General features: G+C 38.6%; 1 protein-coding gene across 1 annotated transcript in view; it reads left to right on the top strand.

Annotated features, from left to right (window-relative positions):
• ADHFE1 (alcohol dehydrogenase iron containing 1) overlaps positions 1-20,856 on the top strand; it is a 1,104,832-nt gene that overhangs the window by 287,639 nt on the left and 796,337 nt on the right. Inside the window, exon 7 of the mRNA XM_044067374.1 lies at positions 943-1,020. Coding sequence (XP_043923309.1) covers positions 943-1,020 — 78 coding nt within the window. The remainder of the gene's footprint in view (positions 1-942; positions 1,021-20,856) is intronic.

Raw genomic sequence — 20,856 nt, 5'->3', positions numbered from 1 at the left:
ATTTGGAAGCATACATATGCAGGCAGCCCAGACATTGCATCACTTGCTTTAGTGTAGTGTGTGGCAGGTAACCAAGGAGTAATGGGATAAATGACCTTCAAGGATTACCCCAAAATTATCTGGAAGATAACCCTGCAACACATTTGACAGCTTATGGTCAGCAGGAGCAGTATTGCAAAATGAGTTAAAAAAAAAAAAAAAAGTATTATCCATTTCCCTCCCCACTCCCCTGCATGCAGATTTGAGTTCAGCAGTGTGGAGTTGATAGTCAAGGCCTCTATATGATGGTAGTCATATCAGAGCAGACACTGCCACTGTGTTCTCAGCAGCTTATAACAAGAAATACAAAATTACATTTCCTTGCCAAGAGTGTGCAAGCCTCCCTCCAAGGCTTAAGCATGAGATTTTAAAGTTTACACTATACCTCTGAGTCAGTCCAGTTACTGGCATGACTGACAACAGTGTATTAATAATAGGAAGAGAAGTGTGTGAAAAGGCAGTTACTATGGTACATACTTTACCTCTGTGAGAGTAACACATTGTGTTCCATTTTCTGTAGTTTTATAAATTTGTGAATTAGCAGCTTTGTCTTGTGGCATGCAATACTTTTGTTGATGTACACCACTGAAGTATTATTTGTGATGTGCTATTTTGACGGTGTGTGCATGATATCAAACAAAGGAAACTGAGAGCATGTTACATTGCAGCTGTTTTTCCACTGAGTTTCCAACTATCACTGTCAACAGTACTTAAAGCCAAATAAATTAAACACTGACTGATACACATTGACAGCAATTCTTGAAAAGCAGCACACTGATAATCATATGCTGATGTAAATTACATGATTTATAGTTTGTGTTTCCTTTCTGTTTGTAAATGCTTGTGTGAAATTGATCCTTGTTCAGATTGTAAAATACTAAGGATTTGTGTTTTGTCTTATAGTACCTACAACTGCTGGTACCGGAAGTGAAACAACTGGTGTAGCAATTTTTGACTATGAAAAAATAAAAACAAAAACAGGTAAGAGTCTTTATTGCAATGTTAGAAAAGATAAGACAGAGGTACTGATAGGTCATTTTGAAACCTCCAGAATAAGCAGGATAAATTCCTGTGGTTGAAGCCACTGTTGCCTTAACCCAGTCCATACCTCTCAACTGTACAGATTTTTGCAGAATGTCCAGATTTTGGACTCATATCTTTGGTTGTCTTTTTTCATAAAATTGTGGTTTTCTGACAAACTAGTGGCAAATCACTAAAGACTGAAGTTAGAAAATAATGACAGACATTTGAGTTTCAGACTTCATACCCTTCAGAAAATTTATACTAATGCAAAACCTGTTATTCTATCAAATTTCTAAGGTTGTAAGAGCAATATTTAAAAACTGTCCCTACTTTTGCACCATTGTCCCACTTTTATTTATGGCTTTGTCCAGATTTCTTGCTCTCAGAGGTTGAGAGGTATGTAACCCACTAATTCACACTGCCACCTTACACAGCCACTATTACCACACTGTAGCAAAAGTCTTATACCTATTATTGTGCATTTGTTTGACGAGTATAAGACATTTCCCAGCTTTAACTAGACAGTAATTATAACAATGATAGCTGATTTTCAGGTACCTTTCAGCTCTGCAGTGAAAAATTAGTAACTTCCATAAATATAGATCAACACTTGCAGTTTTGTTAAAACGAATAAATAAATTTACTGAGTATAATTCCACTAGCAACCTATATAGGTAATCAGCAGATCATGTGCAAAATCCAGTTATTCTGTATTTCACTGAACATTTTAGTAGTTTTTGCTTGTCTTCAAGGTGAGATCAACCATAATCTTGAATAACTAAGCAAAATGCTAAATTAAAAAAAAAAAAAAATGGTACCCCACTTCATAATAAAATGTTTCCAGGGCAGAAGTGCATCAGACTTCACTGTGGAGTCTGAGCCTTACAGAACTTAAACTTGTAGTGTCAGTGTTGCAACAGATAGTACACTTGCCTTTGGTGCAGAAGACTGTATGGGTTCTGTTCCCACACCATGTTGATCAGCTGTTGACACTGCAGTGCAATTTAAGGTGGGTACTTGGGATGAGAATTCAAACTGAGGTCTATCATAAGTTCATAGTTATATACCAAGCTGACAAGCACCCGGGCTTTTATAAGCCTAATGATGCAATCCACTCCATTTGTGTCCCTGTGTATCATGGGTGTTTATTAGGAGGGGATGTTATTTAGGAAGTTTCTGTAGGTTATGGTGGATGTATTCGTTTGGACATTACTCTCTGCCTGTGTCTATCAGAGATGTGGGGACCTGACCCGGGTGAATTTCCGATTCCCCATCCATTGAGCATGGTTATGCTTAAGTAGGGTTAGGGATGGACTTTGCTTTACATGGTGGTAACTCAAGTGGATGTAAAAGATCCCATGGCACCTGAGACAAGTTAGTTTTACCCTGTTGATGATGTGTTGTTGAAAGGAGTAGGGTAAGTTCCTCAGTGCCCTGGCCAAACTTCCCCTAGTAGTATAAGTAGCACCTCAGGTCTCCCCTAAAAAGAGGCCACTAGCCTAGTGGGACTAACCCAGTCAACAGAGAATAAGTAAATAAATTGGGTTGGTATTCAGGAAAATGACTGGAATTGCTCTGTTAGGGATTTGATGGTAACTTCTTGTTGCACCAAGAATATAAACCATTCACTGATGTCTAACAAATGTCAGGAGGTGTAGGAAACACTTGTAACGAATGTCTTTCGGCTTTTCCCAGTTAGGGATCGCCACAGCAGAACTCCGGTCCGCTAATGATTGGCAGTGGATATTTACAGTGCCGAGGTGCCAGCTCGACACCCAACCTTCAAAGAAGGCACAACCATTCACCTACCTGCATGTCTTTAAATGTCACTCAACCACAGGGAGGACATGCAGACTTCACACAGAAGGCGCTCCAGCCGAGAATCGAACCGGAGAACCTCCTGCTGTGAGGCGTCAACACTAACTGCTGCACCACCGCAGCCTCTAGATGTAGAGAACACTTGTAAACTTAAAAAAAATACAAACCGAGTGGTGACTCAAGATCAGACTTCGTCAGAATTGGAAATCAAAAATTGCAGCCACTGAATAAATTTCTACATCATTCTGTCAACTGATCACATATGAGCACATTTATTAGTAATAAAAACACACATTGATAAAAAAAATATATATCATTAATGTCATCAAAACAAGAATAAATCAACTATGATGTGCCAGGCTAGTATTATTACAGGTTTTGAAACAGAAACTATAATTGCATGTTAAATCCATTATAATTTCTGTGCACATATCTTTAAAACCATACTAATAGAAACAGTATAATTCAAGAAAGGTCTTTGTTTGGCATTAAGGGTTAACTGTCAAAATAATTCTCTGTATTTTAATTTCCCAACACTTACCTCTGGATCTAACTGGGACTTTAAGTTTAAAAAATATATATATGTAATGTGTTCAGCTGATAGAAATATGTGATGTATCAGACTTATGTGATGTATCAGGGTTTTATTTAATGAAGAAGTCTGATCTTGTAAGACTAAAGTGCTGAACTTTTTTAAATAAACTTGGAGAGTAGACATTTGGTTGGCATTTTTTCTTTTCTTTTCTTTTCCTTTTAAGCACTAAGAAGAAAAAAAAGAGCCAAAGGGAATAAGAACCCCCACCCCCTTATTTGTGTTAGGGAATCTTAGACTCAGTTTTGAAGCACAGATGGTCTGTCTTGCTACTGCATTATTCTCTGTGCTGTGCTTTTCATATCCACCCAGTGCCACATTTCTCCTTCAAGAGAGTATATAATAATTCTGAATTGTCCCTAGTTGTATTGTACAAGAGCATCTCTCAGTTCTTCTCTTTCATGTTATACTAGCCAAAACATAAGCTTTCCTTCAGTGTCGCTTATTGTTTTTTGTTGGAATAAGGTTACATTTACTTCACACTTGCTTCGCTCCCCTATCCTTCCTGACCTCAATTCCTCCCACCCCCTCTTAGTCTACATTTAAACTTTGCCATCTCCACCCATTCATTCAGTCTGACAATCACTGCTAGCTGACTCAACTCCCTATTTTTTTCTTAAAAATTAGCCATAATTACATCATCATAGAAAACCACTCATACTGAATTCACAATTCATTTTATTTACTTCCACCTCACTCTTCTACAACTGATGCATTTCATGTCATCCGTTATATTTTCCAGTGGATCTACTTCAGAAGCTCAAAGTTTCAAAACTTCAAATGGCTGAGACCATAAGATCAAAGTTCAGAAACTTAGAAAACATAACAAAAAAAAATAAAAACAATTTTTTCTTTTTTTACAGTTTTGTGGGGGCAGTCCCCCACTAAATACATATACCAATTCTGAGATTGCACTACCATGAGGAAATCAGTAAATTTCCCATTCTGTGCTGTACAGCAATCTCCATCCAAAATGTTCAAAGTGTCAAAACTTCAGTCTTATGGTCTCGGTCATTTGAAGTTCAAAGTTTTGAAACTTCAAGCCTCTAAAGGGGGTCCTTTCCAACATATATATAGTCTGTGTTATCTGCATTCATAACTTTGTACTATTTTTATTAGCTTCATAGCTTATGTGATCTTTTGAGCTCCCACCCCCCCCCCATTTTTTTTTGTTTTTTTTATATAGACACCATAAAAATGTATGCGGTCCTGTGTTCTTCCCAGCCTTTAATCCCTCACTAGCGTCTCACCCTTTGCTCTAACATTCCCTCCATACTTTACTTGTCCACTCTCTTCACACCCAATCAGAAGTTAGCACCACCCTTCTCCAGTCATATTATTTATCTTCGCTACCCTCCCATCCCATTTCCCCAACATGCTCTCTTAAACTGGGAGATCCCCACCCATTTTTATCCACCAAGTAAACACCCTTTAAAGGAATACTTCTTTTCTCCCTCATTCACCAGGTCTTAAAACCTGTACTAGAGTTACTTAACACTAGGAATTCCTATAACCATGATGTACATTTATATTCTGTTATCAGTTATTTTCCTTAAATCCTTACACAAAACAAACAGCAATTACCTGACTGCCACTGTCTGCCTATATCAGACTACATTAATAACTATACACATTAGTATGAGTACCTACCCAAAGCTTTCACATCATGTCACAACCATGCCAGTACCCAACTCACATACATCAAACATATCAGGGTCCCAGTACCTCATCATCTTTCATTTTGATAGAAAAATCCAGTTATACCCAAAATTACATATACCAAAAGCACTACACTAATTCAGTCCCATTGCCTTTATACTTCTGCTGAGAGCCAACACTGATCCCAGTCCAGGGCCACTTAACAGTAATGCCTGAACCCAAACCAATAAACAGCATCATATTACCTTCTCCCTGCTTAATGTCCACAGTATCAATAACACAACTGACCAAATCAATGACTTTACCATACAACATAATCTTAACATTATAGCTGTTAAAGAAACGTGGCTGAAACCTGACACCCTTAGCCTTCCCCACACCATACCAAACTATTCATACCTACAAGATTACAGACCAGGCAGAAAACCTGGTGTAGGGACATTACTGCTCTTGAAAGACAACCTTAACCCTACAATCATTGCAGAAGTGAATAACAACTCATATTCAGATCCTAACTGGATCCTTTTAAAATTTTGAATGAAAAACCAAAGCCTCTTATTATAGCCAGTGGATACCTAGCTTCACCAGCCTCACTACTAAAATTCAATAACTATATCCAACAAATATATGCCAAAGCTCCCAAAAACTGTAGTATGATCATTTTTCGAGGCTTCAACCTTATTTAATTAGGACCAAAAGCCATTGATATGTCAGAACTCCTTGAGTCTTGCCCAACTCAAGTGTAAAGCCACTAGACCAAACCTTCAATTGAACAGGCACACCTTACTAGATCCTGTAATAACATACAATCATACAATAGTATCTAACCTCACCATACAGTCATCCTCATTCAGTGAGCACGGTCCCATAACTTTATCAGTACATAATCTAACATTAAAATATAAACCCAGACTTATCACTGTCAGGCCCCCAAACCATTCAGAATATCACCAATCTTCCCTTGTTTAGTCTCACTTATTTTCCATAAAAGCAGCTAACAACCTTACCAATAGCCTACTGCACTTGCAAAACAAATTCTTTTCCTTAGTGCAAAGGCTGCTTTGACCTTACAAACATGACAAACTCAAACACCACCTCAAATTATGTGATGAAGCATGACACAGTTGGAAATGCCACCCCTCCAGAGATTCCCAAGCAAAATATACCTCACAACATAACCTAGTCAAACATTCCATTTGCAGACACAAAAACAACCACTACCAAAACAAACGCATTTCAATTTTAGCCAAACCTAAGGGATTCTGGAGAGAAATCAGCCTGTTGATTGGTCAAAAACGCAGCACAACTCCACTCACCTGAACCCTTCTAACACCACCACTTGCAGTCTCTCATGCACTAATTTCCTCAATGAGTTCAGCAACCTGCCACACATCGACAACAAAAACCTACCACCCCCTCAGCCACCATTTCCATGTTTACATTCCACAATTCCACTTCAATAAGATTAAAACCAAAGAGACTGAAACACAATTAGACCAAACAGAAATAGATACTCCCCCAGGCTCAGATAACCTGGCCCCTTGGTTCATTTACCTTTGTAAGGACTGTACCTCCCATCTTCTCACTCGCTTGTACAACCTCTGCTTAACTAATAAAATGATGCCTCTTGTATGAAAACAGCAATAGTCACTGCTATTCCAAAACTACCCATGACAGCTACTCGCAGTTCTGTCTCAACACTTTAGATAAAATGCTAGAAAAAATATCTACAACCAAATTACTGCTTATTTACTTCAATACCATCTTCTGTCCATGAAGAAATATGGATTCTGGTATGGATGCAGCAATTTAATAGCTTTGAACTCCCTTACAGATGGCATCCTATCCAATAATGACATAGGCAACCTGTCAGGAGACATTTTTATTGACCTCACAAAAGCCTTTGATGCAATTGATCATAACTTACTGTTTGGTAAATTAACTGAAATGGACCTTAGTCACAATGCAAAACCTTGGTTTGTAGACTCCTTCAAGGTGAAAGTAAGCACCACCATCTCTGAAACAGATCCTCTTATGAATGGACTCCCTCAGGTTCCACTTTATTTTCTCTGCTTTTTTCCATATTTTCAACAAACTCCCATCTGATCATCCTTAGGTACATCTAATGCTTTATTTAGATGACTTGATTACCTACAGGTCAAACAAATCCCACTCTGTTATACAAACTCAGCTCCATGATTACCTCCAAATCCTTAACCAGTGGCTAATAGGCCAGAAACTCATACTCAATCCCTCAAAAACAAAATTAGTGCTCTTTGGAGCCAACCAAAAAATAGCCAAAGCACCTAGCTTCCTTAATATTAAAGATGTTAATACCACTGTAGAAATTATGACATCCTTCAAATAGGAGTTTGACTAGACCAATCTATTAACTTTCAGATGCACATTTCAAAACACACGCAAAAGAGACTACTGTTCTGAGTGAACAAGCTATTGCCTCTTCTGTCCAAGCCAGCCAAAACTGCTGTAAGCAAAGGAATAAGCTTATCTCAACTCATATATGGAATTTCCATTAGGTGCAGCCTCAAAGAAAAATGATGCTACCTTGCAAACCATCTCCAATAAAATCTGCCAGTTAATTACTAACTCCCCCAAAATAAAATTGCCAGATCATTACTAACTCCCCAAGTAATGAAATTCACTGCCTTACTCTTACCAAAGCTAAATGACTCCCAGTACATTTGAGAGCCAACCTCCTACAAATATCATTAATTCACAAAGTCCTTTCTCCTGAGACATCACCCCCTCTTACTCATAAACTTTTCACCAAAACCCCCACATATAATCTCAGGGGTGTGTCTCATACTAACTACAAAAAATAAACATTATTCATAGGTTCGTAGGTTGGTACTAGGCTATGGTACTAGGCTAGGGCCTATACAAGCCTAGCCATAACAATTCCCTGGATATTTCTTCCCACAGTATTTACTTCCCTGGACCTCTGTCATTGCACTGATCTTGCATTCTCCATCCTAGCACCTAAAGTATGGGACTTCATTCCTATCTTAATCTGAAACACCCAGAAGTACTCAGACTTCAGACAATAGTTCAAGGAACAGCTCTCCATCCAAGCAAAGTCCACCTGCATTGACTCAGGTCACATTACGTAAACTTTGCAGCTCTCACACACCTCTTTATCCATTTTTCATCATTCCTTCTTTCATCTCGTCATCCCATTGCTTACTGCCTCTCGTTCATCTGACTTCCCTCTTCTTTTTGTATCTCTCTCACAATTCTCCTTTCTACTGTTATTTCCTATAAATGCTTTTCTTACCTTTTCCCTGGACTTCTTCCCATGGTATCCTTTTTCAACTATTCTCACTTGCCTCTTGTAATGTCTTCATACCTCTCTGCATAACGATATGCTGCTATCCCTGTATCATAAGCTATCTCAGTCAGTATGGCTACATCTCATCCATAAGGCTCTGTTAAGCATAATTTCATTTTCCATCCATGTTTTGATATTGTTAACTGCTTCTTGAACTAAATGTTACAGCATATTCTTGCATTTGTAAATATGAATGTATATTTGTTTTTTTAGCATATCCTTGCATCTGTATGCAATTTTTTTCATTTCTTATGTGATCCTATTCACCCGGGTTGTGCCTAAAAATGGTCCATTGAGATCAGCGCACTACCCCAGTAAATAAATAAGCAGCACATCAGTATGTCTCTGAACTGAACTCCACTTAGAAGTAAAATTTCTAATGTTTCCCACCACCAATAAAAGCAACACTGTTGCACTGCTTCGTACACACACACACACACACACACACACACACACACACACACACACACACACACACAGAGAAAATTTTGTAATACTTAACATATAACTGTGCTAACAGCCTCCCTACTTCCATGGATGTCAGTGTGTGTACACTTTCAAAACATGATGTACATTTTTATTACTTCACTCTCAGATAACATAGTAGAACTTATCTTTGAAGTGCTGTACTGTGCTTAAGGGTCTGAGGGAAATGCACATGGCTAATTAACATTAGTCACAACCCTGAACTGCTGCATTTGCACATGGCCTTCAACAGTGAGATCGCTATGATGCCACATGTCAGAGACTGCCTTTTTCGGTCTGTAGTGCTATATCAGTCTTTGAATCACTGCCTCATTAGACAGTGATACTGTTAGAAACGGGGCTGCACAGTACATTGTGTTTCTGAATTCCAGTTGTAGTCTGTTAGTGTGTCAAAGGACTGAACTTCTCATGTACACAAAAGGATAGTTTGGGAGTGCAGATGAGCTTATTTTGTCCAAGAGAAAGAGAGAGACGCGCCAAACTGGATTTACAGATAACACCCTGACTCCTTCTGTAAAAATTGGAAAAAGAGATTGTGGATGGATGGCTTTCAGTTCTTGTGAACCACTGTTTTGGGGACTAGATCCAGGTTCTATTTGTCTCTTAATGTCTTGCATAGAGATTTTGGATCCATTCATTTTCAGAATCATCCAGCCCTCTTTGACCCAGGAGTTTTTCATATTTACTGCTGTCTGCTTGCTCTCTTGCTCTCAGTCTGTCTTAAACAGAAGACTCGGCTCTTTTGTTGACTTTCATGAACGTTATGAAGTCATTTAATCTTGGGTTCTAAGCTCACCACTGCACTGAGACCATCCTCGGTGTTTTTAATGACTTATTCATGGAATGAGACAAAGGTATTTTTCTGCACTTGTCCTGTTTCATATGTTTGCTACATTTGACAATACCAACTAACTGATCCTTTTGGAGTCCATAAAAAACCTACTGTAGATCCTCCATCTCAGTACTTTGATGTGCATCCTACAGCTCATAGCATAGTCAGAGGGTGGTTTCAGTAGTTCATTCCTTCTATTTCTATTTCTTATAAGGCTCCGTAATTGGTCGCATACTTGTTATCATGTACTCTTCACTCTCTGACTTGGCTCAGTGGAGAGGTTTACAGTTTCACAGCTACACCTATGACTCTTTTCTTTACCTCTTTTTTCTCAGGATCATTTACCTTCTTGAATGTCTGCCAGTGTCCATAATATCAACCAGTTTATGGCCATTGCCTTGGCTTTTCATGATGCAGTTAGGCCCACCAGAGCTTATATTCTTAGCCCCTATCTATGTACTGGTGTTGGATATTAAAGTGTATGCCCAGGATGCATAATCTGAGAGTGATTCTCTTTGGCAGGCTGTCAGCCATCATCTTATTCTGCTGCTGCTGACTGTATAAAATCACCTGTATTGAGCACTGTATTCCACCAAAGGCCTACCTGTGTTTGTGCAGGCCCTTGTTATCTCTCAATGGGATTGTATGAATACCTTTACCCATCTCAAACACTGAACTTTGTAGATTGCAGAATTTACAGAATTCTTCATTGAGGCTCCTTAATGATGCCTAAAGGTACATTTATATACAGTCTATGCTCTCTTCTCTATGCTGGATCACTTTTGAGCATAGAATCACTTTTAAGATTCTCAGGCTAGTATTTAAGACCCACATGATCAGGGTCCTGGCTGTTTAAAGTAGCTATTGGTGCCCTAACAGCCTTTACAGTCTCCCTGTTGGACTGCATTAGAAAATGTTTATGATCCCCAGGTTTCAGCTTGACTCCTCTGGATTTAGGTCTTTTTTCTGTCAAGCATATGACTTGTGGACTGCAGACCAAGAACAACTACTGCTGCTCTTCCAAAAATCTGCACATTGAGTAACAGCTTAATTCTAGCTCTCCCAGTGCGAAAACAGAAACTTAATAGAGAAAGCCAGTGGACCTATATTTCTGGGTAAATGTCAGTAACTGGCTGGTAAGTGCACTGCCTGGATGCCAGGAAAAATAAATACAGAGTACCTGAAGGAAAATCAGATGCAAAAAGTGACAAAGAAACTGTGACTGGGAAAAGTACTGCAGCTGTTCAGCCAAAGCAGTGCAAGCTCCAGACATGACTTCCAGTAACCTAGAGGAAAGCATAAGGCACACAGACCTGATTAAAACAAAAACACTGATAGAATATATCAACTTAAGCAGTAAAAGGCTAGAAAGAATGGAAGAAGCTTTAAACAGATGTTCAGATAAGGTGATAAAAACTACAAAACTTAGAGGTCGAAATGAAGAAAAGCCTGGCTGAAGATTGCACAAGAAGAGATGTTTTAAAAAAAAATAGAATTAGAGGACAAAGCCCTTGATATTTTCTGCCGTACCCAAGAAACTGGAAGGAACAGACTGTATTAATTTTATGAAGGCAGAAATAAGCAACTGGATTGGTATTCCACAACAGGAATTGTTGTATGCATGCTCCAAACCTGGTTATGAGAAAGCAATCTAGACATTTAATATAGTAAAGATGCAATCTTACCAGAAGAATTAGTTGATTCTGACAAAATTGTGGCAGAAGGACAAAGTACTAAAAGTGGGAAACAGCAGATTGTTTGTGGAGAATGACTACTCATTGTACAACAGGCAGAAGAAGAGCAAATTTATTCCATTATTTAGGGAATGTTGAGAAGTAGCAGTGAGATTCCAACTGCTGTCCCCAGCTATCTTCAAAATATTTTTTCCTTGGACAAACAAAATAATTTTTTGATGAAGTACATGCTATGGAAGAAATACAAACGTTTGTCTAACAAAGTGAGCTGTGAAACAGATGGAGATTCTGCTTCGTGTTCTTCTGGTAAAAGACTACAGAGAGACCATGCCAGTGAAACCTTTTCCAGTGTTTCAATGGGAAGTGCTTGAGAGGAGAAGAAAAAAAAGCACAAGAGTTGACTAGAAGAATTGAAAGTACATTGGAAATGCAGCAGAGACAGGATATGGAAAATGGAGATGAAAGGAAATTGACAATAATGGGAATATAAAGCAATAATTATATTTGTGAAACATGACATAACAAGAAAATAGGGAAATATTGGACTTTTTTGAACTTTGTTAAAACTTGCCATATACTTAGGAGAGGGGAAGAGGGGGGAGAAAGCTGACTGCAAGTAAAACAAATTTTTTTTCTTAATATTATGTTTTAATAGTGCATCATTTTCTTTGCATGCTATGAAGTAAAGTTTTCTCAGTTGCTTTTAATTGCAGTGGGGATACTAATGTAAATAGGTGCTCCTGTTTTTTCATTTTTTTTCCCTTTCTCCTTGTTCAGAAATATGGTCAAAAGAGCATGACAAAATAAAAATTAATGTGCTTTTACTCATTCTTCCATAGGGAGTGACTGGGTTAAGGCTCTTAGCTTAATGTAGTAACAAGTTTTAAGAAAGCAAGTAAATGAAGAAGAATATTGAATATTATAAGGCTTTTTGTTAGTAAATAAATGCATGCTTGGTTCTCAAGTCTCTAGGAGACAATCTTATAAAGAGAAATGGTTTGGAAAAAAATGTTTTCTGAAAGCATTCAAGTGTTTTCCCAGCTGAGAGAGCTATAAATAAGACAAAGCCAGACAGCACTTAGTAGAAGCACAGGCTGTAATATGTGTCTTATCATCGATAACTTTTTTTAGGTTATCTTAAGTTTCTGTGTGTCGCTGTTAGTTTGGAACATTTGTTCCTGTTAGGAGGATAACACTTCAATATTTGAAGATGTACATAGTTTTGTGTGTTACTATTCAGTTAATAATTTTTAGGGGGGATATTGGGGTGTGTTTCCTGAGGGCTTTCAATAAAATAATAGGTTTTCTAAGATGTGACGTAGGCTCAAATGGTGATAATGACAGCTGTATAAAAGATGGGGTCTGTGGTTAATCATCAAAGATAATATCCATTGAATGACATTTAAGTGAAAACTACCTGTTGTATAGGCTGATCATCCTAAATCCATTCATCTTATACTTATAGTTGGCCATCTTCAGTACAGGGTAGGAAACTTGCCCTTTCCCCACCATAGTGTAATCTTGGAGTTGGTATATATAATTAGCAGGGGGTGTTATGGATGCAGCCCCCACATAACGAATGTCTGGTGTTAATCTAATCTTGTTGTGCTGCTACCTTCTACATGAGATGGTAATCCAGACGGAAGCAAAACATAAGAAAATACCACTGCTATTGAGTAAAGCTTTCTCAGCTACTTTTAATTGCAGTCAGGATACTAATTTAAATAGGTGCTCCTGATTTAAATTTTCCCCCCTTTCTCCTTGTTTAGAAATATGGTTAAAAGAGCATGACAAAAGAAAAATTAATGTGCTTTTACTCATTCTTGCATAGGAGAGTGACTGGATTAAGGCCCTTAGCTTAATCTAGTAACAAGTTTTAAGAGAAAGCAAGTAAATAAAAAAGAATATCGAATATTATAAGGCTTTTTGTTGGTAAATAAATGTATGCTTGTCAGTTTTGTGTCTGGTTCCCATGTCTCTAGGCGACAATCTGATAAAGAGAAATGGTTTGGAGAAAATGTTTTCTGAAAGCATTCAAGTGTTTTCCCAACTGAGAGAGCTATAAATAAGACAAAGCCAGACAGCACTTAGTTGAGGCACAGGCTGTACCATGTGTCTTAGCGTCGATAACCTTTCTTTTAGATTATCTTAAGTCTCTGTGTGTTGCTGTCAGTTTGGAACATTTGTTCCTGTTAGGAGGGTAAAACTTCAACATTTGAAGATGTACATAGTTTTGTATGTTATTAGTCAGTTAATAAATTTTAGCAGGATATTGGGGGTGTATTTTTTGAGAGCTTTCAATAAAATATGTTTTCTAAGATGTGACATAGGCTCAAATGGAGATGATAAGGCTCAACTGTATAAAAGATGGGTTCTGTGCTTAATCAAAGACAATATCCATTGAATGGCTTTTAAGTGAAAACTAAATGTCGTATAGGCTGATCGTCGTAAATCCATTCATCTTGTACTTATAGTTGGCCATCTTCAGTACAGGATAGGAAACCTGCTCTTTCCCCACTGTAGTGCAATCTCGGAGTTGGTATGTATAATTAGCGGAGGTGTGATGGACGCAGCCCCCACATAACGAATGTCTGGTGTTAATCTAATCTTCCTATTTTTTCTGCTACCTTCTACATGAGATGGTGATCGAGACGGAAGCAAAACGTAAGAAAATATCACTGCTGTTGGTGGCTCTTAATGCAGAGAAAGCATTTGACATCATAAGCTGGAACTTTATGAGCAGGGCAATGGAAGCATTTGCGTTCCCTGATAAAATTATAAGGTAGATTAGGAGGGTATATGAGGGATGCAAAGCGAAAATTAAAGTGGGTGGGGTCCTGTCCTGAGCAGAGGAGCCAGGCAGGGGTGTCTTCTCTTCCCCCTTTGTTATTTGCACTATATTTTAGAAACATTGGCAACAAAAATAAGGTCTCAGAAATCCAAGGATATAATAAGTATGGCGGTCAAGAAAAGCTGGCTCTATTTGCTGGTGGTATTGTTTTATACTTGATAAAACCAGAAAGGGACAGTACAGTGTTGTGGAACATTTTGAGATAAATTAAGACAGTAGTGGTATATTATGTAGCCACACACCAACTGGTTCAGCAATATCCATATTTATGGGCACATGATAAAGTGAAGGTGACAATAGGCTAACCTCTGCCCTCTTTCTTGACCTGTCAAAAGCCTTTGACATGGTCAACCATGAACTTCATTCTTTCACTAAAATCTGTTTTCCTCAACAAGCATGCTATCCAGTGGTTCCAGTCCTACTTGACTAGTAGACAACATGCGGTACTGTGGCAGGGCAAACTCTCCATCCAGCTACCTCTCACACTTGGTGTCCCTCAAGGGTCCATACTAGGTCCACTACTCTTCTCTGTTTTTATCAACAACCTTTACACTGCTGTCCCTAAAGCTACCTGCATTCAATATGCAGATGATTCCACTCTGATCTTCTCAGCCACCTCCCCATCCGAACTGCAAACCTTAACCCAAAATACATTTAACTCTATCGAGAACTGGCTCACCAACCAACGACTGCTTCTGAACCCCAATAAAACTAAACTTCTACTCTTCTCCCCCACTAGTAGGTCTACCACACTTTCATTCTCTGTCACATCTAACAATGGTACCACTATTTCCCTAGATCATCACATCAAACTGCTAGGGGTTATCATAGACAATCTCAAATTTGACCTACAGGTCAACAAAACCATACAGACCATCAATAAGAAGCTTGGATCACTGTATAGAAACGAGACATTTTAACCCCACTGGCTAGGACTGCAATTGCCTGATCACACCTACTCTCTTATGCCTCGCCTATACTCTCAAACCTCAACAAATCCGAACTAAGTAAGCTGTCCCATAGATACAATCATATTGCCAGATTCGCCACTGGCTCCACCTATAGAACCCACCACTGCCAGAACCTTAAACAACTAGAGTGGCTAGAACTGCCCAGCTTAATTCAATTCAATCATCTCTTAATAGTGCACAAAATTTTGTAGCACCATGAGGATACCCCCTCATTTAAAAATATTAAGCCGTATAGCAACCTGAGATCCCTACGTTCAGCCGATAAACTACTGGTCCAAACCCACAAAGCTAATAACTCTGCTGGTGAATCCCTGTTTGCCGACTTTGTTGGCAAAACATGGAATTCGTTGCCAAACTATATAACCCTGCAATCCTCCAAAAGTCTCTTCAAAAAAAACCTCAAACAGTATCTCAAAGTGAATTGGCCATGCCCCTGTATCAACCCTGACTAAGTTATAAACTGAAAGCATATTCTGTAATTATCATAACTTGTAACTAAGTCACCAAGCTCTGCTTCCAATCTGATGTCTCTTACTTTTAATTGCGTCTGTCCATGAGAATTGTGAGTCCCTACTAGGGAACACTACTAAGCCATTGTATATAATCACTTTGTTTTATAATTGTTTGCTAACGTCTGTGTAATCTATGTAAGTTTGTCTATGTGGAGCTTTTCTCCCTGGGCCTCCGCTTGAAAATGGACATGTATCCAGTTGGATTATCCCAGTAAACAAATGTAAAATAAATAAATAAATAAATTTAGGAGTATGGATTAAAAATGATTCTGGTGTGGCAGCTAAGGATATGTGGGAAGAGACTAAACAAAAGATAATACAATAACTGATAAATTGGAAGCTCTGTTATATGGGTATGGATAGAAAAATACAAGCAGTTAAAATGTTTTTAATCCATTTAATCTTATACACAGATCAGTCATATTTTCATCAATAAAAATGAGAAGTTGTGGATAGCAATTAATAAAGAGCTGAAGGATTTTATCTGGGTGGGGAAGACGACAAGAGTCAAGTGGCATAAGCTGATTCTTCCAATAGAACAAGGTGGATTGGGATTACCCAATTTGAAGGGGTATTTCAGAGCAACAGAGTTAAGGCTCCTATACATAGCACAAGCACAAAATTGCAATGAACGTGGGAAGTAATGATGATGAAACAGGGAGAAAGCTCAAGAAAACTTTATTTTCTCTGCTTTTTTCCATATTTTCAACAAACTCCCATCTGATCATCCTTAGGTACATCTAATGCTTTATTTAGATGACTTGATTACCTACAGGTCAAACAAATCCCACTCTGTTATACAAACTCAGCTCCATGATTACCTCCAAACCCTTAACCAGTGGCTAATAGGCCAGAAACTCATACTCAATCCCTCAAAAACAAAATTAGTGCTATTTGGAGCCAACCAAAAAATAGCCAAAGCACCTAGCTTCCTTAATATTAAAGATGTTAATACCACTGTAGAAATTATGACATCCTTCAAATAGGAGTTTGACTAGACCAATCTATTAACTTTTAGATGCACATTTCAAAACACACGCAAAAGAGACTACTGTTCTGAGTGAACAAGCTATTGCCTCTTCTGTCCAAGCCAGCCAAAACTGCTGTAAGCAAAGGAATAAGCTTATCTCAACTCATATATGGAATTTCCATTAGGTGCAGCCTCAAAGAAAAATGATGCTACCTTGCAAACCATCTCCAATAAAATCTGCCAGTTAATTACTAACTCCCCCAAAATAAAATTGCCAGATCATTACTAACTCCCCAAGTAAAGAAATTCACTGCCTTACTCTTGCCAAAGCTAAATGACTCCCAGTACATTTGAGAGCCAACCTCCTACAAATATCATTAATTCACAAAGTCCTTTCTCCTGAGACATCACCCCCTCTTACTCATAAACTTTTCACCAAACCCCCCACATATAATCTCAGGGGTGTGTCTCATACTAACTACAAAAAATAAACATTATTCATAGGTTCGTAGGTTGGTACTAGGCTATGGTACTAGGCTAGGGCCTATACAAGCCTAGCCATAACAATTCCCTGGATATTTCTTCCCACAGTATTTACTTCCCTGGTCCTCTGTCATTGCACTGATCTTGCATTCTCCATCCTAGCACCTAAAGTATGGGACTTCATTCCTATCTTAATCTGAAACACCCAGAAGTACTCAGACTTCAGACAATAGTTCAAGGAACAGCTCTCCATCCAAGCAAAGTCCACCTGCATTGACTCAGGTCACGTTACGTAAACTTTGCAGCTCTCACACACCTCTTTATCCATTTTTCATCATTCCTTATTTCATCTCGTCATCCCATTGCTTACTGCCTCTCGTTCATCTGACTTCCCTCTTCTTTTTGTATCTCTCTCACAATTCTCCTTTCTACTGTTCTTTCCTATAAATGCTTTTCTTACCTTTTCCCTGGACTTCTTCCCATGGTATCCTTTTTCAACTATTCTCACTTTCCTCTTGTAATGTCTTCATACCTCTCTGCATAACGATATGCTGCTATCCCTGTATCATAAGCTATCTCAGTCAGTATGGCTACATCTCATCCATAAGGCTCTGTTAAGCATAATTTCATTTTCCATCCATGTTTTGATATTAACTGCTTCTTGAACTAAATGTTACAGCATATTCTTGCATTTGTAAATATGAATGTATATTTGTTTTTTTAGCATATCCTTGCATCTGTAAGCAATTTTTTTCATTTCTTATGTGATCCTATTCACCCGGGTTGTGCCTGAAAATGGTCCATTGAGATCAGCGCACTACCCCAGTAAATAAATAAGCAGCACATCAGTATGTCTCTGAACTGAACTCCACTTAGAAGTAAAATTTCTAATGTTTCCCACCACCAATAAAAGCAACACTGTTGCACTGCTTCGTACACACACACACACACACACACACACACACACACACACACACACACACACACACACACACACACACACACACAGAGAAAATTTTGTAATACTTAACATATAACTGTGCTAACAGCCTCCCTACTTCCATGGATGTCAGTGTGTGTACACTTTCAAAACATGATGTACATTTCTATTACTTCACTCTCAGATAACATAGTAGAACTTATCTTTGAAGTGCTGTACTGTGCTTAAGGGTCTGAGGGAAATGCACATGGCTAATTAACATTAGTCACAACCCTGAACTGCTGCATTTGCACATGGCCTTCAACAGTGAGATCGCTATGATGCTACATGTCAGAGACTGCCTTTTTCGGTCTGTAGTGCTATATCAGTCTTTGAATCACTGCCTCATTAGACAGTGATACTGTTAGAAACGGGGCTGCACAGTACATTGTGTTTCTGAATTCCAGTTGTAGTCTGTTAGTGTATCAAAGGACTGAACTTCTCATGTACACAAAAGGATAGTTTGGGAGTGCAGATGAGCTTATTTTGTCCAAGAGAAAGAGAGCGACGCGCCAAACTGGATTTACAGATAACACCCTGACTCCTTCTGTAAAAATTGGAAAAAGAGATTGTGGATGGATGGCTTTCAGTTCTTGTGAACCACTGTTTTGGGGACTAGATCCAGGTTCTATTTGTCTCTTAATGTCTTGCATAGAGATTTTGGATCCATTCATTTTCAGAATCATCCAGCCCTCTTTGACCCAGGAGTTTTTCATATTTACTGCTGTCTGCTTGCTCTCTTGCTCTCAGTCTGTCTTAAACAGAAGACTCGGCTCTTTTGTTGACTTTCATGAACGTTATGAAGTCATTTAATCTTGGGTTCTAAGCTCACCACTGCACTGAGACCATCCTCGGTGTTTTTAATGACTTATTCATGGAATGAGACAAAGGTATTTTTCTGCACTTGTCCTGTTTCATATGTTTGCTTCATTTGACAATACCAACTAACTGATCCTTTTGGAGTCCATAAAAAACCTATTGTAGATCCTCCATCTCAGTACTTTGATGTGCATCCTACAGCTCATAGCATAGTCAGAGGGTGGTTTCAGTAGTTCATTCCTTCTATTTCTATTTCTTATAAGGCTCCGTAATTGGTCGCATACTTGTTATCATGTACTCTTCACTCTCTGACTTGGCTCAGTGGAGAGGTTTACAGTTTCACAGCTACACCTATGACTCTTTTCTTTACCTCTTTTTTCTCAGGATCATTTACCTTCTTGAATGTCTGCCAGTGTCCATAATATCAACCAGTTTATGGCCATTGCCTTGGCTTTTCATGATGCAGTTAGGCCCACCAGAGCTTATATTCTTAGCCCCTATCTATGTACTGGTGTTGGATATTAAAGTGTATGCCCAGGATGCATAATCTGAGAGTGATTCTCTTTGGCAGGCTGTCAGCCATCATCTTATTCTGCTGCTGCTGACTGTATAAAATCACCTGTATTGAGCACTGTATTCCACCAAAGGCCTACCTGTGTTTGCGCAGGCCCTTGTTATCTCTCAGTGGGATTGTATGAATACCTTTACCCATCTCAAACACTGAACTTTGTAGATTGCAGAATTTACAGAATTCTTCATTGAGGCTCCTTAATGATGCCTAAAGGTACATTTATATACCGTCTATGCTCTCTTCTCTATGCTGGATCACTTTCGAGCATAGAATCACTTTTAAGATTCTCAGGCTAGTATTTAAGACCCACATGATCAGGGTCCTGGCTGTTTAAAGTAGCTATTGGTGCCCTAACAGCCTTTACAGTCTCCCTGTTGGACTGCATTAGAAAATGTTTATGATCCCCAGGTTTCAGCTTGACTCCTCTGGATTTAGGTCTTTTTTCTGTCAAGCATATGACTTGTGGACTGCAGACCAAGAACAACTACTGCTGCTCTTCCAAAAATCTGCACATTGAGTAACAGCTTAATTCTAGCTCTCCCAGTGTGAAAACAGAAACTTAATAGAGAAAACCAGTGGACCTATATTTTTGGGTAAATGTCAGTAACTGGCTGGTAAGTGCACTGCCTGGATGCCAGGAAAAATAAATACAGAGTACCTGAAGGAAAATCAGATGCAAAAAGTGACAAAGAAACTGTGACTGGGAAAAGTGCTGCAGCTGTTCAGCAAAAGCAGTGCAAGCTCCAGACATGACTTCCAGTAACCTAGAGGAAAGCATAAGGCAACTGCACACAGACCTGATTAAAACAAAAACACTGATAGAATATATCAACTTAAGCAGTAAAAGGCTAGAAAGAATGGAAGAAGCTTTAAACAGATGTTCAGATAAGGTGATAAAAACTACAAAACTTAGAGGTCGAAATGAAGAAAAGCCTGGCTGAAGATTGCACAAGAAGAGATGTTTTAAAAAAAATAGAATTAGAGGACAAAGCCCTTGATATTTTCTGCCGTACCCAAGAAACTGGAAGGAACAGACTGTATTAATTTTATGAAGGCAGAAATAAGCAACTGGATTGGTATTCCACAACAGGAATTGTTGTATGCATGCTCCAAACCTGGTTATGAGAAAGCAATCTAGACATTTAATATAGTAAAGATGCAATCTTACCAGAAGAATTAGTTGATTCTGACAAAATTGTGGCAGAAGG

This window comes from Protopterus annectens, chromosome 3.part1 (assembly GCF_019279795.1).
Source record: "Protopterus annectens isolate FY-2018-M chromosome 3.part1, PAN1.0, whole genome shotgun sequence".
NCBI lineage: Eukaryota > Metazoa > Chordata > Ceratodontiformes > Protopteridae > Protopterus > Protopterus annectens.
The sequence above is the reverse complement of the archived record's forward strand: the minus strand, read 5'-3'. Positions and strand labels throughout refer to the sequence as shown.